Source organism: Larimichthys crocea, chromosome IX (genome assembly GCF_000972845.2).
Source record: "Larimichthys crocea isolate SSNF chromosome IX, L_crocea_2.0, whole genome shotgun sequence".
NCBI classification, from domain to species: domain Eukaryota; kingdom Metazoa; phylum Chordata; class Actinopteri; family Sciaenidae; genus Larimichthys; species Larimichthys crocea.
The window spans coordinates 1,211,599-1,238,217 of record NC_040019.1 but is presented as its reverse complement, the minus strand read 5'-3'; the positions used below and the strand labels follow the sequence as shown (position 1 = coordinate 1,238,217).

General features: G+C 44.1%; 1 protein-coding gene across 1 annotated transcript; it reads right to left on the bottom strand.

Annotated features, from left to right (window-relative positions):
- Window positions 1–1,455: 1,455 nt before the first annotated feature.
- Window positions 1,456–24,671, bottom strand: jmy (junction mediating and regulatory protein, p53 cofactor). Its single transcript, XM_019265068.2, has 10 exons — window positions 23,081–24,671; window positions 16,047–16,220; window positions 6,901–7,051; window positions 6,411–6,580; window positions 5,928–6,093; window positions 5,649–5,839; window positions 5,476–5,556; window positions 5,292–5,384; window positions 4,684–5,215; window positions 1,456–4,575 (listed from the first exon to the last, which is right to left on the bottom strand). The coding sequence occupies exons 1-10, from the start codon at window positions 23,879–23,881 to the stop codon at window positions 4,265–4,267; spliced, it is 2,670 nt and encodes an 889-aa protein (XP_019120613.1). The 5' UTR covers window positions 23,882–24,671; the 3' UTR covers window positions 1,456–4,264.
- Between the last annotated feature and the right edge of the window lie 1,948 nt (window positions 24,672–26,619).

Genomic DNA, 26,619 nt, shown 5'->3' with positions numbered 1-26,619 from the left:
CGTTTGGGAGACTTGAATGACTTTATCACGTTAAACGATTATTGCAGCTTGAAAGGGACAAAAAAAAACATTTGAATAAAACTTTTAAATGTTGATGATAACACGTGCTTCAAAACACAAATTGTAATTTTGAGTTTATAGTAAAAACAAAACCAAATGAAACTTGTGAAGTCGTGTTTTAATTTGACGTTTGTATCATCACCTGTTTGTGTTTGTGTCCATGTGTGGGCTCGTCGCTCTTTTCTCCTCTGCCATTATGTCCACAGACATTGCCCAGCTCCTGTTCTGGCACGACACTGGCTCCACTCTGATCTTCCCGTTTGGTCCAAAACACCTGAGGTACAAACACAAACACTCTGAGCTAACAAACTGAGCTAACAGCAGCTAACATGAGCTAACAGCATGCTAACAAACTGAGCTAACATGAGCTAACAGCAGCTAACAAACTGAGCTAACATGAGCTAACAGCAGCTAACAAACTGAGCTAACAGCATGCTAACAATCTGAGCTAACATGAGCTAACAGCAGCTAACAAACTGAGCTAACAGCAGCTAACGAACTGAGCTAACATTAGCTAACAACATGTTAACATACTGAGCTAACAGCATGCTAACAAATGGAGCTAACAAACTGAGCTAACATAAGCTAACAGCATGCTAACAAATGGAGCTAACAAACTGAGCTAACATTAGCTAACAACATGCTAACAAACTGAGCTAACATGAGCTAACAGCACCTAACAACATGCTAACAAACTGAGCTAACAGCACCTAACAACATGTTAATAAACTGAGCTTACATTAGCTAAGAGCAGCTAACAAATTGAGTTAACATTAGCTAACAGCATGCTAACAAACTGATCTTACATTAGCTAACATGTTAACAAACTGAGCTAACATTAGCTAACAAATGGAGCTAACAGACTGAGCTAACATTAGCAAACATTAGCTAACAAACTGAGCTAACATGAGAACAGCAGCTAACAAACTGAGCTAACATGAGCTAACAGACTGAGCTAACATGAGCTAACAGACTGAGCTAACATGAGCTAACAGACTGAGCTAACATGAGCTAACAAACTGAGCTAACATGAGCTAACAAACTGAGCTAACATGAGCTAACAGACTGAGCTAACATGAGCTAACAGCAGCTACAGCTGTCAGCAGTTTACTTCACTGTCCATCATAAACTCTGTAAATCACAGAGAGTTGAGGCGGAGCAGCCGGAGGACATCAGAGGGAAAACCAGAAAACATTTCCTCCATAAAATATGATCCAATTTCACCAGAATCAGTGAAACAGTTGCTGCTGTGTGACTTAGTGCCGTAAAGCGTTACGTACTTCTCCCGACCCGGAGCCCAAAGTTACATAGTGTGAGAACAGACGTACGAATGACAGAGACACCGTTCACCTGATCACAGGTCAGTGTGGATCAACAGGAGTTAAACACGGAGGATTCAAAGACGTGTTGGAGCTTAATTTTATTTTGAAAGGAATAAAATATATAATCAGGATATAGAAAGCAGGAATGTCATGATAGGAAACAAAAAAAAAAAAGCAACAACAAAAAAAAACAACCTTATAAAGTACATTTACATTTGTACGCTTTAAAAATCATTTAAAATATGAAGTTTCAATAAATACTTCAATACATTTAGGCATGCGGATATATTTTTTTTTTTAGTTTTTCATGATTTACATTTCATTACAGTTTAATTTTTAATTATTGCACTTACGTTTGTGATGGGTTTGTCCTAAAAAAAACAAAAACAACAACAACCGGTCACATGCATAAGGTCCAAAAACAAAAAAGTTAACAAAATAAAAGCACGCTGGTATCATGAGCTGGATGGTCGTACACGTTGGAGCCATGTCAAACTTTTTTAAAATTTTAGCCGTCAGTGCATGACTTGTTAAATAACGGGAAGTTTTAAAATGTGAGTTTAAGACAGTTTGACACATGATGAATGAATGAATAAAAAAAAATATCACACACACACACGACAAACTCAAACAAGTAAACAAGTGAAGTTTCAAAACAAAAGGCAGTGGAAATGAATAAAATAAATACAAAAACGTCACGTGTTGATTTTAAATGTTTTCAGCCAGCAAAGGGCGACTTCATTTAACCAAACACACACACACACACACACAAAAAAAAAAAGGTCCAGTGTGTAAGATTTTGCAGATCGCAACCAACTGAACACCCCTCACCTCCCTTTCCAAGTCAAGTTGGTATAAAAACTGTTTGGGAAAAATGTGAAATCTTGTTTTTGGTTTGCCGGGTTTTTTTTTTTTGGCTGCTTTAGAAACATGGCAATAAATAAAACACACTTATGACTTTTTGTATTTTCCATATTTAAGTCGATAAATCTTACACACTTGAGCTTCAAACTCTTAAATTCTCAAGTAATCGATCGTTTACGAGAGAGAATCACAAAAAGACGCCTTCAGATGTCTTAATTTGTCCGGTTAAATCTTCTTTTTGGTCGCATTGTTACTGTAAGATGTTTAAAATATCACATCCATCCATCCATCCTTCCTTTCTTCCTTTGTGACAGCACCATCGTTCGGTTTCAAGTAATCATTTCTACTTCAACGAGTGCTGAAATATAAAACGTATGTGTGACGTTATATCGAGTATATTTAGTCGGAATACTGACCCGGTCTTTTAATGGCGAGAGGATTCACACGTCGACAGATGTTTGTGACTGAATGTGAATGTTTCCAGTGTTCCGGCTCTGTTCAAGCTCGACCACCGATACAGTAAATATATTTAAATATCAGAATCACCAGCTCCAGGTTTTTCAAACTACATTTCCCATCATGCTTTTGGCACCATTTGAAAAGTATGCCGAATCAGCTTCATGCTGAGAAGTTCTGCAGTTTATAAAGGAGCGCCTCTTTTTGATCTACGTCGTCTCTGGATGTTAATTCATGACTGACGTCTGAGTGAAGTGTGAAGTCACGCTGAATGTAAATGCAAAGAGTCTTAAAGTGCCTTTTGTTTCCTCCGCGACCGCGACGTCACGAGGGTCAAACCAGACGACAGACAGGATCAGGTCTGTTTGTGTCGAAGGTCACCGGCTGTGAAACAATCACAGATTAACCGACGTCATCGAGGCACTCGACCACTGCTCGCTCTCTCCTTCTTAAACCATCGTACACAAACCAGATTAAACTTGACCTGATGCAGCTTTTCCCCTCTTTGAAAACAATCGACCCGGACATCCTTCCTCCTCTTCAATCATCTGTGTTTCTATTTTTTTTATATTTCTAACGTGACACAGCCTAAATCTGAAGTCAGGCTTTCTCCTTAAAGGAAGTGGAAGCTGTCCTATCCTGGATGTACGTACGTGTTCAGGCGTGTTTGTGTACTAAAAGTTTACAGTACAGAAAGGTTGTCACGTGTTACAGCACACGTTAACAGTAAACGCACCGGGCCACGTCACGACTTCAGACCTCAGGGTCAAACTTTGTTCAGATTTCCTTGATTTACTTCATTGACTGTTTTTATGAGTTTTTTTTTCTTCATGCTGTTTCTGTGTCTGACGTCCTGCCAGCTCCGGCTGCTCGCGGCGTCGGCCACGCGTTTTCCACGAGCCGAGCGGACGCCGCTCGATCGACCGCGCCGCTTCCGGTGGGGTTTGAACCGTCGACCTGAGCTGCTGCGATCAGCTCCGTCACGTTCGTGCCCGCTGGATTCGAACCGTGTCGTTACATTAAAACTACATTTAGTTTTTTTGTTTGTAAAAGTGTACAGCAAACGTTTCCAGTAAACGTAAACCCAACCGGACACGTCTCCGTCGTGTCGCGGCCGCACAACTTCAAACCCCATCAGGAGCGTTTTCCTGCCAGACTTTATCTTTATATATTTGTTTTGTTGTTTCTGCGTCTGTCTGACTTCTGATAGGGTTTGAAACACTGACTCCGTGCCCGGTGGACTCGAGAGCTACGTAAAAACAAAATATTCCTAAAACAAACCCATCACAGCAAGCTACAGTACGACTCATGTAGACCGACGTAATGAGAGGTTAGAGGTTGTTTCCTCGCCAAGAATGCCACAGCAACAGCAAACGTAAAAAAACAAACTAAATTAGTGGTCCGTCTTTACAAACATGCAGAAGTATGAAAAATACTTCTGAGCGGTTTTCGGATATAAAAAGTTTTTTTTGTTCAAATTGCACCGAGGTTTCTCGAGGTGATCTGTCCGTCTGAGCCGCCGTTTTGGCTCCACAAGTTAAAAAAACAAAAAATAAGACAAACTAGTTCTCCCAGTCAGTGCACGGGAGGCCTTCGTCCTCGGACTCGGACTCGGGTGAAGCCTCCTTTATCCTCCGCAGAGCCTCGTGGATGCTGCGGGTCAGAGCGTCGGCAGAGTGGGGGAAGCTCTTGGTGTGGCGCTGCTGCTCCGGCCGGGTCCGGACCTTCTTCAGCCGGACGCCCTGCCTGATCTGAGCCAGGATGTTGTTGCTGTCGTCGTCCGGGTCCGGGGCGAGGACTCGCAGCTCGGCCTTTCTCAGGTGGAAGCTGCCGCGTTTGAGGGAGGCCAGCACCTCGTCCATGGGGGAGCTCGCTGCAGACGGACAGAGACAACAAGGGTTTAACAAGTCAGATATAAGACTGACAACAATCCTTCACATTAAAAGCTTTGAACTGAGCTCTTATTGTGAAGCCGTCTCACCCCTCCTCCACTGCGACAAATCCAGCGAGGCCGTCTTCCTCAGCTTCTTCCTCGCCGTCAGCAGCTGACTGCTGTCGAAGAATCGAGGCGAGAACGGAGCCAGGGGCAGAGACGAGGATTCAGGCTCGTGGGTGAGGTGCCTCACTGGGCTTCCCGTCACCCTCGCCTCCCCCTGCTGCTGCTGCTGCTGCTGCTGGTCCTCTGAGGGAGGAGGCGGTGGAGGAGGCGGTGGAGGTGGAGGAGGAGGCGGAGGAGGACCCAGAGAGAGGACAGATGGGGAGGTTGAGAGGGGAGGCAGCGAGAGGAAAGGAGGTGAGGAGTCGAGAGTTTGGAGGTCGACTGTGGGTAAAGACATGCTGTCGCAGCCGCAGGCGTCGGGCGGAGGAGGAGCGGAGAGTTCTGGGAGGTCGGAGATGACGTCTGTCTGAACGCTGGCCGCCTGAGTGCTCGGCTGCTGGCCGGTTCTCCTCCGGCCGTGAGGCTGACTCAGACGCAGACGGCTCGACTTCAGAGTCACCTGACCTGGATAACGCTGCGATGACAAAAAAGGAGGTCAGACACAAGGAAAGGTCAAAGGTCGAGACAAGAGGAGACGTTTCAGTTCTCACCTGTTTGAGGCTGCGGAGTCGGTCCAGAGTCCGCTGCCTCTCCTGACTCACTCTGGCATTTCTCTTGGCTTCATCGTCTTCCTCAGCGTCTCCCTGCACACGAGACGACGAAGAAAATTGATCGATTGTACCGAACAGGTAACAAACACTGATGTACATCATCGGGAACAGACTCTGATCTCACCTGCAGTGGCGTCTGCAGGGAGCTGCTGTCACCATCTTGTCGCTGTTCGATCTTCTGGTTGTGATTGACGATACAGATTTCCTGTTAAAGACAAAAAAAGAAAACACGTGAATGGACAAAAAGACTCTACAGAGACGTCTCGACTTGAACCTGGGCGTCCTCTCTGCGTTTACCTTCTTGTTTTTGAGGTAGACTTTCTTGGCGGTGATGCGTCCCCTGCGAGCCTCGAGCTGCCGCGTCCTCTGCTGTAAGACGCTGAGCTCTTCGTCTCTGAGGGGCGACGGCGGGCTCGCCGGATCTTCTTCGCCCTTCATGGCGTCAGGGCTCTCGAAGGCATCGTAGTACACGACTTCATCCTGGCGCTCTGAGGAACATCAGAACGGATCGATTGAAATCAAACGGCAGCAAACCGCCACACAGGTAATCGAAGGCTTGTCGCTTCTTGCCCTCACCTGTCATTTGCCTCCGTAAACTCTGCAGCTGAGCGGTGAGCAGCAGCTCTTCACAGCGCAGCACCTCCGCCTGGATGTCATACAGCTGCAGCTGCAGCTCGTAGTACAGCGCCTCCAGCTGGTCCAGACGCAGCATGGCGTCCTCTCCACCTTGCAGACTCTGCATCTGGACACACAAACACAAAGAGCCGTGTGATGATCTGACAGGTTTGTGCCTCACGGTGCTTCCTGTTTTTATAAACATGTAGAACCAGCGTCTGACCCCGACAGTCAGTCCCAGTGAGTCATTTCCAGTCTTCCACATCAGGATGTTACTCACTCCGTTACAGGATGTCTGAGCCATGAGATCATTTTTCAAACAGCCATTCTCTCTCTCTGAACTCGTCTATAACCGAGTGTTTACGTGTCTCGCTCTTTAACGCGAGAACACACACACACACACCTCGGCCTGCGTCTGTGATGAATCGGTGTGTGTTGCGTTACCTCCTCCTTCAGGCCGTGTTTCCTCTGTTCCAGGCAGATTTCTTTGGCTCTCATGAGCTGCAGAGTTTCTTTGGAAACGGCGTACTGCAGACGCTCCATGCGTTCGACCGCCGCTGCCCACGCCGACTTGCCGAACTTCCTCTGGTCGGCGCGCATCCGCTCGTACAAAGCTGCAACGACAACATACATGTGATTGTCAGACAAGGACCAGAGCTGCCACAGTTTCTCCAAAGTGAAGATTCTTCTGCACAGCTCAGTTGATGTATTACCCGGCGGTTCATAGCTGAGATGTTTGGAGGATTAAAATACTTCTGGAGGAAGGGGAGACTTTGGTATGCGAGCGTTCGGACACGAGGAATGCTGCTTTTTTAAAAACCGCCCCCCCCCCCACGTGCAGCGTTAGTAAACACGCAGCACAAAGGTTCAAAGGTCACGGCGAGAAAAACAAATCCCCATGCGGAGACAGGAAATGCCTCCTTTAGGTGTTTACCTTTCTGCGCTCGGGTCGTGGTTTCAAAGAACTTGACGGTCAGGTCCTGTATGGAGAGGACGGCGGCGTGGGCCTTCTTCTGCCACTCCTCGTCCTCTTTCCTCAGACTCTCCACGCGACGAGGGCCGAGGCGCTCCGTCTCCAGGGAGATCTGATGGAGGTCGAAGAGAGTTGTTAAAGCAGGTCAGAACACATTCTGTCATTACTCCGCTCTTTGTCTTATTTGGTGGACTCTCTAAATTTAGGAGGATATAAACATGAAGTGTCGTGTTGCCATGGAAGTCAGTGAGTTCGCTGTGAGGTCCAGCTTGTTTGCACTGGATTACTTTGATACTGAGGAAAGTTCTGGTGTGATATGGAGCATGTTTTCTGTCTGAGCAGATTTGTAGACGTAAAATATACGTATCCTGTCTTTGTGCTCTGATATGACGGAGCTATTTTTTTAACTGTAACCTCCACGAGCTGCTGATGACCGATGAACTACAAGAACTAATTGATTCTTGTTCTCAGAACTCCGGTTCTGTAGCAGCTTGTCCTCAGTGCTCTTGGTTGGAGTCTATCCCAGCTGACTTTGGGCGACCATTCACACCTACAGACAACTGATAACCTGATGAGTGCACGTCTTTGGACTGTGGGAGGAAGGACCACAGGGAAAGACCGGAACTGAGGTTCGAACCAAGAACCTTCTTGTTTCAAGTCCACAGTGCGAACCGCTGTTTCTTAATGATGGATATCAAACTTGTATCCTCAGAAAAATCACACTGGACCTCAGATTGTGTCGTGCCAGAACAGGAGCTGGGCACTCACAACGACAGAGGCGGAAAGAGGACGCCTTGCAGAAGCTAGTTTTTGATCATAAGTAATGTAATCATGACAAATACACATGTGCAGGGCTGCAGTGCTCTGTGCCACCAGCAGATGGTGCTGACAGCGAGCTGCGACCATGCCTGTGCATGTTTGTGTTTACAGTGACACTAACCCAGTGTCCTACTGAGCTGGCGGAACAGTAAATAAAAGGCGAACTCTGCTAACAAAACAAAGACAAAGCTGAGCCCTCTCTGCTGCCTGGAGCTTACGTTACGTGGCACGACGCCGCGCGTCAGGCAGAGTTCAGCCTTTACAGTTGAGCGGCTCGTGTCGGGCCATGTGAAAAAGAGTGAGAAACGGGGGGGAAGCAGTGCCACGTGGAGGAGTCCTGTCCTGGGTGTTGACTGAGAACTGAACCCCCTCCTCGTCCTCCTCCTCCTCCAGGAGAAGACCACATGGAACAAAATGTACACAGACAGACACATGAACTCCCTGTGAGGGCCTCAGCACATTACACTCATGTATTAATATCTCAATGTGGAACAGATGTGTGTGTGTGTGTGTGTGTGTGTGTGTGTGTGTGTGTGTGTGTGTGTGTGTGTGTGTGCTCAAAAGTAAACAGCACCGTAATAATCACCAACAAACCTCAGAAAGGCCTTGATTTATGTCAGCAGACTGTGTGTGTGTGTGTGTGTGTGTGTGTGTGTGTGTGTGTGTGTGTGTGTGTGTCTGCACGTGAGGCATGAGAACAGGGAGTGTTTTTTTTGGGGGGGTGGGGGTGAAACCGGGAGCTCGTGGGGGGAGGAGAGATTACGTCAGAGAGCTGAGAGGAAAAAAAAAGTCTGACAGAAAACTCACGAGTCCAACGTGAAAGAAAAAACACTGACTGGCGTCACTGGCGGCGCTGATCTCATTGTTGAGGTATCCTCTAACAGAGCGGACACAGTGTTGAGCTCTGAGAGAGCCGCTGCACCGACGTGTGAACTCAGAGCCGGGTCCGGACTTTAAAACACCCGCAGAGTGACAAGTGGTGGAGAAATTCAGCCCCGAGGGGATCAGGCCGACACGTCACACAGTCTGCTGTTAACTTCTTTGTGTTGTTGTTGTTGTTGTTCTCAGGCTGAAGCAGAACATCTGCATCAAGTTGGTTGATTGTCAGACAAAGCCAAAAGCATCCGCTCACATGTTTCGTAGCATTACTGAAAGGATTCTCTGCAGGTCTTCGTTAAATTAAACATTTCTGCATGTACGAAGGTGATGCACGTGCAGACAGGTAGATAATGTGCAGAATCAATTTAATAAAGTGCAAACTGTGAAAAAGCAAAGAGGTGATACATCTTTTCATATCTGATCAGTCTTTAAAAGATATTTCCTCGTTGCAGAACAGATCAGGACAAAAGAAACAGAAGAAAAACTTTAGTCCTTCATATTTAGGGACATGCCGCATGGACGTACGAACAAAGCTAAGCCACAGTTTATTAAATCAAAGCCTCTGAAACTGTAACACTTAAGTGTTTAAAAAGCAGGTGAGCGATGACACTTACGCTCCTGTAACGCTGCCAGACGTATAATTATCATAATTTCATCCTACATTACCCAGAAGGCAACTCAGACCACAGCCGTTTATCCAGGTGTGTGAGGAGAGGGCTGCAAACGTCCGACGAACTCAAAAACACCCGGATCATCTTCAACCTCAAACAACGCTGACGTCACTCGAGTCAGTTCAGAGGACCTCACACAAACTCTGACGCCTCGAAAGGTTTAAAACAAGAACTAAAACTAAAACTAAGAGAAGACATGACAAGAAAAGGTAGCACACTTCAGTGTGAAGAAAACAGACATGTTGGTTAGTGTGAAATCTAAAAAATGAATTCTAACTTAACGTGAACCAAATGAAGCCGACTAAAACACGTGTGCTGAAAAGACGATCCATCACGTGCTGACAGCTTCATGTTGTGGTAGATTTGTTTATTTCGTCGTGCTCTTCGGGGCGACATCACGGCACAGACGCAGGCAGAGAATTTGCATTTACAAACACAGAGGAGAGCCAACGTGACACAGATCAGGTCACACGGACGTCGTTTGGGATCAGAAAAGTAGAGCAGAGACCGGGCTGCAAGACTCTACGGTCTCTGTATGCAAGAAGAAGAAAGAACATTGTTTTATATCAACATAAAATGCAGCATCGTAAACATCATTCATCAGTACTCACACTCAGTGTGAGAGACGCCACTACACACCTAAATGTTGATTTGTTTAGTCACATGGTGGCTTCAGTTTTACACCTGTGTGTACTCGCTTTTCTTCTTGTGTGACTTAAAAAACAGGCAGGAAGCAGCGCGCGTGTGTGTGTGTGTGTGTGTGTGTATGTGTGTGTGTGTGTGTTGTCTGTGTGTGGTCGGGGGATTAACTGTGATTTCACTTAACACCTCTGGTCAACAGCTGCTGGTGACAAAACACAGACGCATCAGAGACCGTCCTGAAAATAGAAGTGACGACGGTTCTCGTGGTGAAGCTCTGCGGTCTCTATCTCAGGTCTGTGAGCGACGCGCTGCGACGCCGTGCAGACTTTCCCAGGACGGATTCAACGTTTTTAAATGAAACCGAACTCATGAAAAGTTAAACAATAAACAATGAACGCATCGACGGACGCGTATTGTGTTATATGTTCTTCCTGTGTGCCACCGAGCTCCGTTAAAAACACATCAATGAGTCACCACCATGAACACACACACACACACACACACACACACACACACACACACACACACACACACACACACACACACACACACTCTGTATTTGTCGAGTTCTTTGTTTAGTTTTTAAAGATTTTTTATCTTCAGTAGGAATAAACGTGTTTGTGTCCGAGAGCCACTGACAGATGAGAGAAGACAGAAACTTTGAGGATAAGATAAAGACCTCAGGACTGGACCTACAGGATTACTTAGTAATAGATTACCGCCAGGGAACCGTGGTAAACATCTGGATCTGATGAGACCACAGCTGTTTGTATCAGTATTCACATCTTTAAATGTCTGAGTCTGGTTCATCAGCTTCAAATGTACGTTATACACTCAAACTCAGATCTGTCCTGTCACTGACTTCTTGGTCGGCATTCTTATTTATTTTGGTTAATTTAGATCAATTAATCAATTAATCAATGCAAATTTCTGTTGTCTAACACCGTAAACTGAACCTGTGCTGTACTGTAGGGTTAGAATGACACAAAATATCGATTAAAATTGATTTTATTGCAGCGTTGACGACCTCCAGAGATGATGATCAGCAAACTGTTATGTAGAAATAACAGACTGTGTAATAAATAATATGCTGATATTCCAGATGTTTGTTCTACGTGTTTGTCGTCTGTGGGAATGTCTAAAGATCCAAAACTTCTGGAGGGATGTAACAAAATGTTCAGACTTGTCTGCTTAGAAATGATAAAATAATTGATCCATCTATAAATGTGTCAAACTGTGAGTCATGAGTTATAGTACGACTTCATTTGCATATGACACTTTAAAATTAGTTTGACAGTTGGAGGTAAACACAGCAGGTGTTCAAGCGGCCGCCGTGACAACCGTTGCCACGTGACAACGCACCGATGTGACTCAGTAACCGGAGCTCGCCGTGGTACAGAAGTATCTCGTACACGTTAAGAGAGAGAGAGAGAGCGCATTTTTAATTCATGGCTGCCCTCTGACCTTCAGGGAAACCGGACACCGACACATGTGCGACAATGCGCCATTGACCGAAATACTCGACACCCCCTTTCATTCATTCATTCAACGTGTCCATCTGCTCGCTCATTCACCGGTTCAGCTTCGATGTCAGCTGTGTCGAGCACAAAGACTTGAAGAGACAAAGCAGAACGTTCGAGTCTGTTAATCGATCAGTCGGTTGTGATAAAAGAATAAGTTTAGATGGTGACCTGTCGGTCTGAGGAGTCAGAGGTCAGCTGAGCAGCTTACTTAAAAACAAATGACTTGCTCTTAAATGAGATGATTCACTGTTTTGACTCGTCGCTGTTACAGGAAAAGTTCGGCTCATGTTCCACTTTTTGTTATGAGTGATGTAGTTGGGTCACTTGCTCCGTCATAGCTGGAGTACTGCCCGGTCGTCTGCTCGAGTGCTGCACCAAACAGAGCAGCCACATTAGTTCTTGTTGTTCTGGATATGCTGCCAGTTTGAGGTTCATTTCGACCTGACGATTGAATCATCTGATCAGTGTGTGACCTGCTCTTCCTCCTGAGCCACAGCCGCCCTCGAAGTCTAACGTCTTCTGGTCAAACAGTCGGAGGAATAAACCACTCTGGTTTTTGTCATGAGTTACATAACACGTCACGTGATCGTCTGTCCACAAACACCAACATCACACAGATCAAAAACCGATCTGCATACGAGCACAGACGTGTTCACCACCGACATATCTACGTGTACTTAAATCTGTCTGTGGTTTCCATCTTCAGCTTTCTATTAAAGAGTAACTAAAACAACAAAACCAAGAGACTTTACATTTCTACCTGAGCAGACTTTGTACATCTGCTCACATTCAGGTTATAAACTCAAACTTGAATTCCATTTTAAACATTTATCTTCCAGTGTAAGCGGTGCTGGATGCTAAACGGTCCTGCAGCAGCTTAAAGCTTTATTTATTTATTTATTTTATTTATATTATTGTCATTTTAGTTATTTTATATCTGGCTTATATTTGCAGTTTCTTGTCTTTATTGATATTGTGTGATTTTAAATTATTGTCGATTATCAGTCGTTGGTTGTAGCCTTAAAACACTTCTCCTGACACCACAAATCATCTTGAGGTTTTGCTGTGCGACATAATAAGATGTCAATAAGATTTAATCTTAAGTTCAGTTTGTTAAAACATTAAAAACTTGCTGGTGAAGTCTGTGATAGTCAGGCTCACCTTCAGATGCAAACTGTATGTAAACCACGGTCCCCTGAGCTCTAATTCCCAGACTCCATCCCGTTTCTCTTTCTTCACGAAAGGAGTCATCCCCGCGATTCCCTGACTCATCAGTTCGAGAGAAGCCAAACCGCCTCTGCCTGCATCGAGGGTTCATTTGCATGCAGCTTTGTTTTCAGCCGTTGGATTGCCCCGAGGGGGAGCAGGTGGCGGAGCTGGAAACTTTGGCATCACGCAGAGGTCAGATTCTCACAGAGTCGTAAAGCATGTCAGAGACAACTCTGCAAGTCTTCAGGTAGAAGTGACTCAACGTTCTTTTAACGAACCGAGCCCCAAACATCCTCGACACTACAGCTACCATGAAAGATGTGATCACGTATAGATTTCATTTAGTGTTGCTGTGCATCGGAGATTTTGTGACTGCTCTGGAGCTCCTCGAGGTGCTCGTAGAGAGAAGGACGCTCCAGAAACTGCTCAACATCACGGACAGTAGTTCACATCCAACACAGCAGCTCCAGGACGTCACTCCTGCCCACTGCCATCACACTTTATCATGACTCCACTCTGTGACGGCTCATATTTAGATTTAGATATCACACATAACTCCTGACTCAACGTCTGACTAAGACTGTATATTTTTTTACATGGAACCACATGTAGAGCTACACACTTTAAACTTGTATATATTATGTTTGTAAAACTTGTAACTGCAGCTGTGACAGAAGGATTTCCCTTCGAAGACCGTACAGTTCAAACTGAATCAGTGAGAAATTAATCTGCACATTTACTGATTGTGGAATTAATCATCAGTTGCAGCTGATCTGTCACTCAATACTTTCTGCGTCCTTTAGCTCTAAACTCATTCACTGCTGCTGTTTAATCTTTACCGACAGGTCACAAATGTTCCGTTTCCTCTTAAAAAAAGACTGAATCATTTCTTTAAACAGCTGGATAATGTAGTTTTTAAGCAGACGTCACTCAAACAGGATGAAATGCTACGTTTGTCGGACTATTTTCAGCAGCGGATTAATCCACATCTGCAGTATATGTTCATGGTAATGAATGAATAACTTTACATCAGCCTCTGTTTGTTGTCGGTTTTATGGGATTTGTTCACGGTAAAAATAACAGCAGACTGATCCTTTAAGAAGAAGTGCTACAAACGCTCCCAGTAAAACTTCTTAATTTAGATCAGCACCCGCCCAAATACCGAAATAATACACACTCATAAACACACCCACACAGTCACTTGTGTTGGTTAGTGAGACGATGCTGGGTGAGGAATGTAGCTCAGAGAAAGGAAAGTACTGACAGCAGCACAGAGGGTGGATGACTGAGATACAGGGGCAGCATGAGTCCGGTTAAACAGCAGAATATCAAAGTAGGACACACAGCGTCTGAGTATTTCTCTCTGTTGGATGAGTTTGTTATTTTTGCCTCCCTTCTCTCCACCATCAGCACTCTTTGATTTTTTTTATTCTGACCCGCTGGACTCCGTCCACCTCAGAGTCAGACACACCTGTACGCAGCTGTTTTTGTCGTTTTATTTAACCGTACAGCTTCTGAGTATAAAATACGTCTGTAAAAGTGTCTTTGTTTGGTACAATACTACGCGTATACAAAGCCTGTTTAAAAAGGACTGCAGTCACGCAATGCTACGCCTGTCAGTGATGACGCAAAACGATGATTCACAGACATCAAGAGATAAAACCGACCGGTTACCAGAATGTGATCATATAAAAACAATCAGTCAAGTCTAAACACAGTGTGACTTCGACTTTCCAACAAACCATTATCTCTAATGTGAATAAACATCTGGATCTTCCCTTAGAAACGAGGACGCTCCCTGTAAGTCACTGGCATTAACACTCGAGGTCGATTCTAAGACGTAGATGTGCAGAATAAAGCTGGAAAGTGGCGTTGTTACGTTGCAAACGAAAGGCTGACGTCACTTTTATATGTCGAGAGTTACTGCGGAGAAAGGCAGCGATGAAGAGCGGAGAGAACGTCGTCCAGAGATACCGGCTCTCTACAGTGAAACCAAAGTCCAGGTAATCAATGACCAATCAATCAATCGATCACTGGTGGTCAGTGAGTAAAGCTATTCGAGAAGCTTTTACATGTGATTCCTTGACGTCTGTTGTGACTCTTATGCAACAGTAAAACATCAATAGTCTGACTATAATATGCTATAATATAAGTGCAGTAATAAGTATTTAAAACCTTATTCGGAGGTGGTCTGTGTCGCCGTACCTACTACTCTGTGTGCTAACAGCATCCTATGAAAGTGCTGAACAACAAGAAGAAACCACTCCAGTGAGGAGGACCAAGCTCACACCAAACACGTTACAAATCGACACAACGAAAACTGACTTGATTCGTTCCACGCTGCCGGAAACCGGAAATGATGTACGTATTTATTTACATAGAGATCCGATTACAGGTGGTCACTCGAGACGCCCGTGGAGACGTGTCGTACTTCAAGCTGCCCACGTGTGATCGGATCGCAGAAGACACGTGGCAACCTTATACTTCTTGTTTACAGAGCTCGTTGGCTCGATGAATCTTTTCTGAGCTTCATGAAATCATAATGTGACATTTTGTCGGTAAAGAGCGGAGCTTTAAAAACACTGACCCCGACACAAAGCTTACATTAAAACGCCCGCGACTGTGACGCTGTACGTCAGCTGAAGGATCGTCATCACGTGGCCAAGTCGCTTTATTGCTTCACATTTAGTCGTCGTTCTCAAACTTCAGCTTCCTGCGGAGCTGTTACAGCGTCCTCGGACCGCAAAGACCAGGCATGTGTTAAGGCTGAATGTGTGAAGGCTGAATTAGACAGCAGAGATTAGTCTTGAGGATTTACTTCCCTTTTCAAGCCTCTAATGAAGAAAAACAACAAAGATGGAGTGAGCAGCGAGTGTGGAAAACAGAGGAGTGTGCTGAAGCTGCAGAATTACTGAGTGGTTTAGTGGCTGCTGTAATAATACTTATGCTGGTTGTTAAGCCGCTCTGGGCCTCTCGGGCTGATCCTCTGCCCTCCACAGCCCCCGGATACAAAGCTACAGGGTAACACGGACCAGCTACTATACTATCATCATCATCATCATCATCATCATCATCATCATCACACGTAGCCTCAGCAACTAATGCTAATGTCATTACAGCGAGCTTAGGAGGCTAGACTCAATGGAGAGCGGTTCAGGGCTCGTTTCCCAGCACTAACTGCGACTTTCAAAGCTGCCAAACCACTAAAATAGCGTTGCGACTGGTGCAGCAGAGAGGCAGTCTGACACGAGTCAGAGTGTGTTCCAGGACAGACCAGTTAGCCGGCTACGGAGAGGTCTAAACCTACTTAAATCAAGCCCTGAAGCAGATGGTATCTGTATCCGTGTGTGTGTGTGTGTATTACCTTAATCTGCTGTCTGCGCAGCATTGCCAGTTCCCTCATGTCCCTGAAAGGCTGAAGCAGGTAGTGGTAGAGCTGAGTCGTGGCCTCCAGCAGCTCTCCGTACGCGTCGTCCTCCTCGGGGTACACCTGCAGCAGCTCCACCATGCTGTCCATGGCTTTGTGTTTGTCCAACACCTGAAGAGACACGCAGAGAAATGAAGACGGGGGAATAGTTAGAGATCTGCATGTTCCACTGTGATGTTAAAGGACAAGGCTGGTGTTGGTTTATGTCCCCTGGTTCCTATTGAAGACGTGAGTCTTCTATCATATAAATTATTCATATTTTGGCTTTTTTGGAAGCATCAACTTGAGCTTTTATACTCCTTTGGTTTATAGATTATGTACTTTTTAAAACACGATTAATCGATTGATCACGCCACTTCTGGTCGGGGTTTGAAACGTTGACTAGAAACAGCCACGATTAGCTCTGGCGTCCGTAATGAGGTTGGTGTTCACGAACCTCTGTGAAAGCTACCAGACTCACGCAGGAGGGCCTTCGCTTTGCCCACAGACAGTCCACATGTCTGCTTCACTGAGGCTACGTAACATACATAACAACAGAGTGTATAGCCTGTAATAGCGTATCGTGGTTTCTGAGGTCTTGTCCCCTGTGTTGAAGGTCATTACAGGGCTGACATCGCTGAGAGCGACTTCCTGTCTCTCTGAGCTGCTTGCCACAAGATGTTATTTTTATTTCGTTCTCACAAACATTTGGTGAGCCACCAGGTCAGAGAAGCACTGCTCCGTGGACGACAAACAGCAGCAGGACAGTTTGCAACTTTGTGGTTCGTTGATGTGTTTTTTTAGGCCAGCTACATGGTAAATACTTATTAATAGGATACATTTATTGTTCGGGGGGTTTGTTAACAAAGGAATATAACCAGAAATATCCTCTGAACATTTCCAAGAGATGATGACAAAATGAAACACAACAAAACAATTTAATAGACTTTAATAGGGTGTGATTAGCTTTGCTAAATTCAATGGAAACCTTGAGCGTAGTGAGTCATGATTACAAAGAGCTCTAAACAAAAGCTCTTTCAGAGCTCAGGCTAATCTATAAAATCAAGAGTGAAGAGTGTGAGAGTGTGTGTGGTCAGCTATAAAATATATTGTTTGAGTGTAGTACAATGAGAATTAATTCCCCCCCCTCCCAACTGTTGCTGATTCATACCATATGTCCTGCTATCCACAGACTTGTCCATTGTTGGCGAGATAAACGCTATCAAAACAGCTATTGTACACACACACAAATACAATTCATGTCCCGGCTCTCAGAAACCAGTTGCTCCAATTCATGCAGCACAATACTTCTCCTTCTCCTTCTGCCTCAGATAATATTGAAATGTACCACCACCCAATCTCCATCCAGAGCGGTGAATAAAGTGCTCTTCTCTCTGCGAGGAGCTATAGATATGAATAGAGACTCTTATATTAACTCCAGGCTGCTTTTCCAAAGCCCTCCACGTTGGGGACTCGGGCAGACACTGCACGATTCAGCTCAAACACTGCTCCTACTGTTTACCTTGGGTCTGTGTCTCCCTGGTAACCACTGGCCAACCGTGTACACCGACTCCCTGCCCTGTGTTAGTCAGGAAAACCCCTGGGCTAGAAATGAGCCGACTCCTGCCATGTGCCATTTCAACTTTTTAAAGATAAATCACTGACGTTTGTTACTTCGTTTGAAGGCAGAGCTGTTTCTTTACAGCGCGACGTTCTCGTGTTCCTGCTGTGAATGGATTTGCATATTCAAATCTATCTGTTGACGGTGAAATGCAAGATGCCAGAGGTTGCCTGAGGGTGTTTGGCGTGCGAGCGGCTTGGCAAGGCTGCACTTCAAAAAAAGGCAGCAGGAGGATTACTCGTCTTAAGAACAGGCCAAACGTGTGGTTGATTAATTGCAGCCATTTTGTATCATTCAAGTCATCTTTCAACCAAAGACACATCCCCTCAATCACAGCTTCTGGACTGTTTTTCTTTGGTTTGCACCAATTATATTTGAATGACAGCAAATAAATCAGTAATAAAGATAATAATAGATAATAAAAAATAAGTTCCAGCCCTGGTTTTAACTCTTGGTCGATGTGTTTTCAGGGTTTAATCGACTTTTTGTGAGAGTCATGTTGGTGTTTTACAAGATTCGGTCATCAAACTGAGCATTTCCCAGCAAACTGTAATACAAAAGTGAACTCAGTAAGTTTTTGAATGTGGAGACATCACTGGAGGCCCAGTTAGCCTTGTTTAGCTTGGTGAAGCATGTTTGGCCCCATCCAGGCCAATCCAGGTCATCTTTTCACATAATTTACGAATCGTTTGTTTGAACCCTTGTTATTGTAACTCAGTGCTGTCTGGTGACTTCAAGGAATTGGCTTTTTTATTATCATTAACACTAACCCTAACTTAAGCAAATGTGGTCTCAAATCAAGATCTTAAATTTCTGTTTTTCCCCCCAAAACATAAATACTGACCAAACCATAAAGACAAATGGCCGAACTACAGAGCAGTGTAACATAAACATCACTATTCAAACTAATTTAAAAGAACACTCAGATACTAAATTTAGCTGTTAAGTGTACACAAAGCACTCCAAAGTGCAGCGAGTGCATAATTATAAGACGTTCAGGGTGATATGAGCTACAGTATAGCAGCTCCAGCCCTGTCATCAGGATAACTCTGTACTAAATCTGCTCCGTCTCGCTGAAGGACTCCCTCTCTCTGCCTTTTAATTCGACTATCTCACAGGAGGAACACGCCTCGACTGTGATCTGAGCAGACGCTTTGTTTAACGGCTCTTTTGAAGAAACTGAGCTGAGTTTTAGGAGCCGTCAAACTCAAAATGAGTCTCAAAGGGAGCACCGGTTATCTTTCCCCACAAATAGCACTAAATGATGATGTTCTTTGCAGAGCTGCCACCACCTATGAACTGAACTCAGACCTACAGCTAGAAATCCTTTGAGCCGTGTGGATTAAATATTTCATGTAGGGATGCACAAGAGGACAACGACGGACTCAGACTGTCAGGGGCTAAAAGATGAAAAGGACAACCAAAAGGGAATTTTATCACATTTTATCCATAGCAAAGACACCCTATACAACACTGCGAAGACACCCTAAATAGCACAGCACTGTTTTATCCAGTGAAAAGACACCCTATACGGCACTGCATCATATTTTCTCCACAGGAAAGACACCTTGTGTGGTAACGTGTCGTGTTTTCTCCAAAGGAAAGACACCTTGTATGGTAACGTGTCATGTTTTCTCCAAAGGAAAGACACCTTGTATGGTAACATGTCATATTTTCTCCAAAGGAAAGACACCTTGTATGGTAACGTGTCGTGTTTTCTCCAAAGGAAAGACACCTTGTATGGTAACGTGTCATATTTTCTCCAAAGGAAAGACACCTTGTATGGTAACGTGTTGCGTTTTCTCCAAAGGAAAGACACCTTGTATGGTAACGTGTCATGTTTTCTCCAAAGGAAAGACACCTTGTATGGTAACGTGTCGTGTTTTCTCCAAAGGAAAGACACCTTGTATGATAACGTGTCGTGTTTTCTCCAAAGGAAAGACACCTTGTATGGTAACGTGTCATATATTCTCCAAAGGAAAGACACCTTGTATGGTAATGTGTCATGTTTTCTCCACTGAAAGGACTTTAACGTGTTTTATTTGCCATACAAGAGCACACTGTTCTTTTCTGAACAAAGGTTACCAGCATGAGGATGAGTGAACGTGGGTTAACGCTCCCTGGTCCCCCAGTGCGAGTGGATTAACGGTACCTGTATGTATCACACACCTTACACACAATAAAACTGCTGGTTGGCAACGTGTGCATGTGTACACATTAAGTGTAGTAATTGCAAATAAATGTGTTAGCAGGTAACACAAGATAAATACAAAAACTACCAGCATACCCCAATATGAAAGCTAAAGTAGTGCAGACTAATCCCACAGTGGTATCTGTGGCTAATGTGCACACTCACAATGACAACACAAACTGTGGACACACACACACGAATACAACACACAGTAGGCATGCCATAACTAAGACAACATAAAGCAGGAGGTCTGAGTAGGCGTCCAGCAAAGAGATACAGACTTTTACTCGTGTTACACATTTATGGCACGTTCGCGATCATCTGCGACTCCGGCAGCACACTTGGCAGCTTAGCTGACTAAGGACTAAACCCACGCGCCTAGACACTAAAATTACTGTCCAAGCTTTCTCAATTCATGTCATCTTTTATGACAGTAAACTCAGGTGTTGAACACCTGACAAGGCATTTAAATATATCAGCTTAAAAGGTCTGTGAACATCTGGTAGATATAATAATAAATAATCAGCACATTAATCAATAAATAAAGTAATTACTGCAGCCTTATCGTGCCTTGTCTACATTGTACTCTCACTCCTTTCGTCGCGTTGTTTAACTTCACCCACAGCTCATTATAAATCTAGTTAATGTTTCATCAGTTTCACGCTCTTTACATTGTTATCGCCCAGCAAAGCCATAAAATGTAACGATTTGCCTACAACATGACAGGTTTACTAAAAACAGTCAAATTCTGCTGAGCTGCAGGCCACGGATAAGAAAAAAGTCTCAGGTCAATGATTGACAAATGCGTCTGTTTTCGCAGCAGTCAATATTTTTGCATATCTGGCCGAGTTATCAACACAAACAGGGCGATTCTCCAGCTGCTCCATACACACCAAACAACCAGACCGTCTCATCACCGGCAGAAGAGATGAGTACTGGACTCAGTACTGGACTCAGAACTGTTCAGATGGCCTTACTGCTAATGGGCACAGAGCCCGCTGGCATCTTAAACTCTGCTTATACTTTCTTCTGATCACATAATATCTTAATCCCCGGCTGTAATCTCGTCTTCATAGTAATTTTGAAAGAGCTGCATACGGTATACAACATATTACAGCTTTTATAGTCTATTAAAGGGCTGGTTGTTTTCTTAGTTAATTGATTAGTCTATAAAATGTTAGAAAATTATAAATATGTGATAGTTTCTCAAAGCCTAATCTATTAGAATTAATCTATTAACCATGCAAAAGATATTTAAAGCTAATTCATCAAATCTGAGGAGCGAAAAATCACAAAATTTTGGAAAGTTTTGCTTTAAATCTGTAGATTAATTAAATATTTAACTCATCATTTCAGCTCTACAACACATTACATGGTTAACTATCACATTAAAACTCTCATTTTACTTTAACAAAAGGTAAAACACGTGTAAAAATGAACAAATAAAATAACAAATAAAACGTCTGCTGATGTTGAAACCATCTCAAGTGATGATTTTTCAGAGGCTGTAGTGTTTGGTGTTTCTCTGGATCGCATTATATTACGATGTGTTTCTGATTTCATGTTCTTCTGTGAATGTGAAATGTGTCGGGGCGAAATGTTAAAAAGTGTTTCACAAACAGGAAAGGGACGTGCACTTGTCCCCGTCGTTTAGAGCGTCAACTAATTATTAGTGATTAATCTGGTGCTAATTATTGAGTCAGTAAATAGTTTTTTAGTCTAGAACTAAAAGATTCTCAGCGTACTATGATATAAAACCAGATCCTCACATTTAAGAAGCTGGAACCAGAGAACGTTTGGCAATTAATTAATCGTTTAATCAGCTAATATTACAGCCGTTTCTTATTTAGCCCATTTGGTTTCCAGCTTCTCAAATGTGAGGCTGCCGTTTCTGCCGTCAGAGTCATCTTTGGGAGTTTCAAACTCTCGCTCTGACCAACAGATCTCATCGTGGATGCTTTCGAAGGTAAAAGTAAGGAACGTTTTCTCTATTTCTAAACATTTGAAGGAGAAATGTGAAGTTACAGATTGCAACTTCTCTCTTCTCCTTCATCTCCTGCTATGAAGCAGCTCAGTCCACAGGGAGCCAGAGGGTGGCTGGTTCAGGTCTATCATGGACTGTACGAAGCTTGAACTGAGGCGCCAACTTCCCATAGCTATAATGTGGAAGCGTCGGAAAAAACTGCAGTTCCTCAAACGTCCACTTGAGGCTGGCTCCAGAAGTGAGTCAGTCTCCATAAGTCCCCATGTTAGACAGCAGAAATAAACATGTTTACAGCCTGGTACAAAAAACAGTTTTGGTCTCTGTAGCTAATTTCCCCGTTCATGACAACTGTACTGAGGGTGAATTTATATACAACTCACCTGTTCACGTTATATTAAGGCTTAAAGTTATGCAGGATTAAGAGCGTGGACGCTTTGATTGACAGGTGGATGCTGTTACTAATCATTAAATTAGTTGCCATCTATTCTTTATATTCAGTCAGTGGTGTGTAAAAACACACTAAATTCTCTAAATCTGACAGAATCCATCAGATTAATAACAACACTAGATCAGGCCACGTCTACGTGATGATCTGTGTCTTTTTTTTTAATGAAACCAGGTGTAACAAAATGTCTTTGTTCATTGAATAATTCCTTCCTGGTTGGGCCAAGCCCTTAAGGCAGCTGTTTGCTCTTTGTGTGTCAATCAACTGAGCAAAAACACAACAAGAAGGAGAAGGAGAAGAAGAAGAAGCCTGAGGCTCAAACAAACATCATCACCATGATTTCATTTAGGCTTCACGCCGGTATACCTGCAGTGATCTGGTCTGGATTTGTCCCCACACACGGAGGAGAGACAAATGTCTGGACTAACACCGAGGCAAACAGCTGGTGCTGGTGCTGGTGGTGACACATCATTTCTGTAACTCCACCTCTTGATTGTTCTCCTCTGTTTTCTCTAATGTTAACTCCCTTCAGCCAACTGGAGTGTGATGTCTGGCCAGACCGGGATCACGTTACAGGCCTGTGAGCATGCAGCAACAGATGGTAGATCACAGAGGGGGCGGACAAAGGAAGAGGAGGAGACCATGAGGAGCAATTATGCTCCCAAAATCTCACCAGTCTGCGGTTGTGCCTAAATAAAAAGCCTCTAAACTCACAGAATAAAGTAAACAACATAAAAGTTTAAAAAATCACCTCTTGCATCCGCCTCTTGGCCCTCTCCAGAGAGTCTTCATACCCCTTCTGCCTCAGCTCGCTCAGGCTCTCGTAGTACTCCTCCGTGTCGTCCCCCTCGGAGAACAGCACCTGTGAGAGGATCTTCCACCCGCAGGTGTCCAGGGCGTGACCCAGGTACACCTGCAGCTGATAGCACAGGGCGTCCGTCTCCCGCTGGGACACCCCAGGAGCTCCGAAAAGCACCGTCCACACGCCGGACTGCTCCTCCGGGAAGGACGGTAAACACGGCTCCAGGTCGGAGTTGACGGCGCACAGCTGGAGATGAGCAGCCCTCAGATCCTGGAAGGAGAACAGCCCGGCCCAGCTGAAGTCCTCGCGGCCGTTGCTCTCACCGTCCCCGGGGGAATCTGGAAGCTCATCCGGGGAGAGCGGCACATCCACGGCCGGGTCCAGGATCTCGATGTTCGGTGTCACAACATCCCAACAGGAGGCTAGCGCGTCGGTTGTCTTTGAACCGCCGACTTTAAGCGGCTTTGTTGCGGGTTTTCCTTTGGGGACGGAGTGCGGTCTAACTTTAGCTTCGTCTTTCTTCGTCTTTGTGTTTTCCGCTGTAGCGGCAGAAGCGGCAGGAGCGGCGGCGGGGTCTAGAAAGGCGGACCGCCGCTGCACGGTTCTGTTGTGGCAGGTTATGGCGAACTTTCCCTCGACGTCGTTCCAGGCCACGATAAACACGAATTTATGCCTCTCCTTCTCGTCGAAGACTTTAGGTCTGACGGAGACCCACTCGGACTCCAAGTTATCCTCCATGGTGAATGACATTTCATCCAGCCAGTTTAAAAATAAATTGTTTTTTTTGTTCTAACGGCTAAAAAACCGCCGAGGCCAACGGCTCCCGCCAGCTAACGGTGGCTAACGTCAAAAAAAAAAAAAAAAATAACGGCCAAGCGAAGAAGAAGAATAAAAAGTGAGATTTGGCGGAAAACGACAAAAAAAAAATAATAAAGAGGTGAAACAAAAGGGCTGTCCCGCTTTTTGTTTTTACCCGTGCGAGCTAACGTCGTTATCCCTCCAAACGCTCCGGATCCGAGGCGCAGACATTAAGAAGTTCGAGCCGTCGGACGGAGGGGGAAAGTCGGCGGCGGTGGCTCCGTAACGTCGGTTGTCATGACACCTTCTTTGTCCGTTTTTTTTTCTTCCTCCGCCACAGACAATGCGGTCGCTCGCTCCGTCGGTCGGTCGCTCGGTCGCCCGACTCTCGGCTCTCTCTCTCGGTGTCACGTGTGAGCTTCTGTTTACAAGCAGTCAAGGTGCGTGCGTGTTGTCAAATCCGGGGAGGGATTTAAACGCAGCACCCCTCCTCCGTGCTGCGTTCAGGCTCCGCGGTGAGAATCAAGCAAGGGGGCGACCTGATGACCTGATGTCTATAGATGGAGGTTAGGTGTAGTTAACGCAGAAGTGGCATCAGTGAAACCAATACCAAGAGATGAAAAATGACCATAAAGAGATCCAGAGTGATGCAAAATGATGGAAAACCACCACAAATCATCACAAAACTACAACAAGGGGGAACAAAATGACCTCAGAGTGATGCAAAATGATGGAAAACCAGCACAAAATATAATAAAACTACAACAAGGGGGCACAAAATGAGCCCAGAGTGATGCAAAATGATGGAAAACCAGCACAAAATATCACAAAACTACAACAAGGGGGCACAAAATGAGCCCAGAGTGATGCAAAATGATGGAAACCACCACAAATTGTCACAAAACTACAACAAGGGGGCACAAAATGAACCCAGAGTGATGCAAAACCACCAGAAAGTGACATAAAACGATGCAAAACAAACAAAAAAATACTCAAAATTATCCCAGAGTGATGCAAAATGGGGCACAAAATGCACAACGAGATGCAAAATGGTCTAAAAACCATTAAAAGAAAATATAAAATGATGCAAAACCACCAGAAACACATAAAATGATACAAAACAAACAAAAAATAAATGAAAAAAATATCCCAGAGTGATGCAAAATGATGGAAAACCACCACACATCATCACAAAACTACAACAAGGGGGCACAAAATGACCTCAGAGTGATGCAAAATGATGGAAAACCACCAGAAAGTGACATTAAACAATACAAAACAAAACACTCAAAATTATCCCAGAGTGGTGCAAAATGATGGAAAACCAGCACAAATCATCACAAAACTACAACAAGGGGGCACAAAATGACCTCAGAGTGATGCAAAACCAGCAGCAAGGGACATAAAACGATACAAAACAAACATAAAATACTCAAAATTATCCCAGAGTGATGCAAAATGATGGAAAACCAGCACAAATCATCACAAAACTACAACAAAGGGGCACAAAATGACACCAGAGATGCACTACGAGATGCAAAGTGGTCAAAAACCATTACAAGAAAATACAAAATGATGCAAAACTACCAGAAAGTGACATAAAACGACCACAAAATGATGCAAAACAACAGAAAAGATATTCAAAACGACCACAAGGAAACGCAGGATGATGCAAAACCACCAGAAAATGACATGAAACGATACAAAACAAACAAAAAAATACTCAAAATGATCCCAGAGTGATGCAAAATGATGGGAAACCACCACAAATCATCACAAAACTACAACAAGGAGGCACAAAATGCATAAGATGCACTACGAGATGCAAAGTGGTCAAAAACCATTACAAGAAAATATAAAATGATGCAAAACCACCAGAAAGTGACATAAAATGACTACAAAGATACTAAATATGATGACAAAGCCAGTCAAACAAACTACAAAGTGACATAAAACGATACAAAACAAACAAAAAAGACTCAAAATGATGGAAAACCACCACAAAACTACAACAAGGGGGCACAAAATGACCCCAGAGTGACAAAACCATTACAAGAAAATACAAAACAACCCCAGAGTGATGCAAAACTACCAGAAAGTGAAAACGACCACAAAGATACTAAATATGACCACAAAGCCACGCAAAACCACCACAGTGATGCAAAATGAACACAAAACCACTCAAACAAACCACAAAGTGACATAAAACGATACAAAAACAAACAAAAAAGACTCAAAATTATCCCAGAGTGATGCAAAAAAAAAAAGGACTACAAAGACATTTAAAGGACTACAAAGTGACACTACATGATGCAAACTGACCACAAACAAAAACAGACACAACATGACACTGGAGTGTTGCACAACAGCCCACAGTGTCACACAAAACCACCAAGACACAAGACATGATGTTTGTCATTGCTTTGTTTATTCAGTCTGGGTGTCACAACATAAAAATCATTATTGCCAAGAAGAACCACGGTCACTTTTTCCCCACGGGACGTGAACGCATCATTAAAGCCCCTTTATTTTTATTATTATTATTTAAAATTTGATTTTTTCCATTAAACAGAAATAAATCCTCATTAATTCGTTTTCTATTTAAATAATTTAACGTGCTTTAAACTAAACATGTTTGTTCTTTGTCTCTGTGTCTCGCACAGACGTGCACGAGGAGCATAAACATCTGC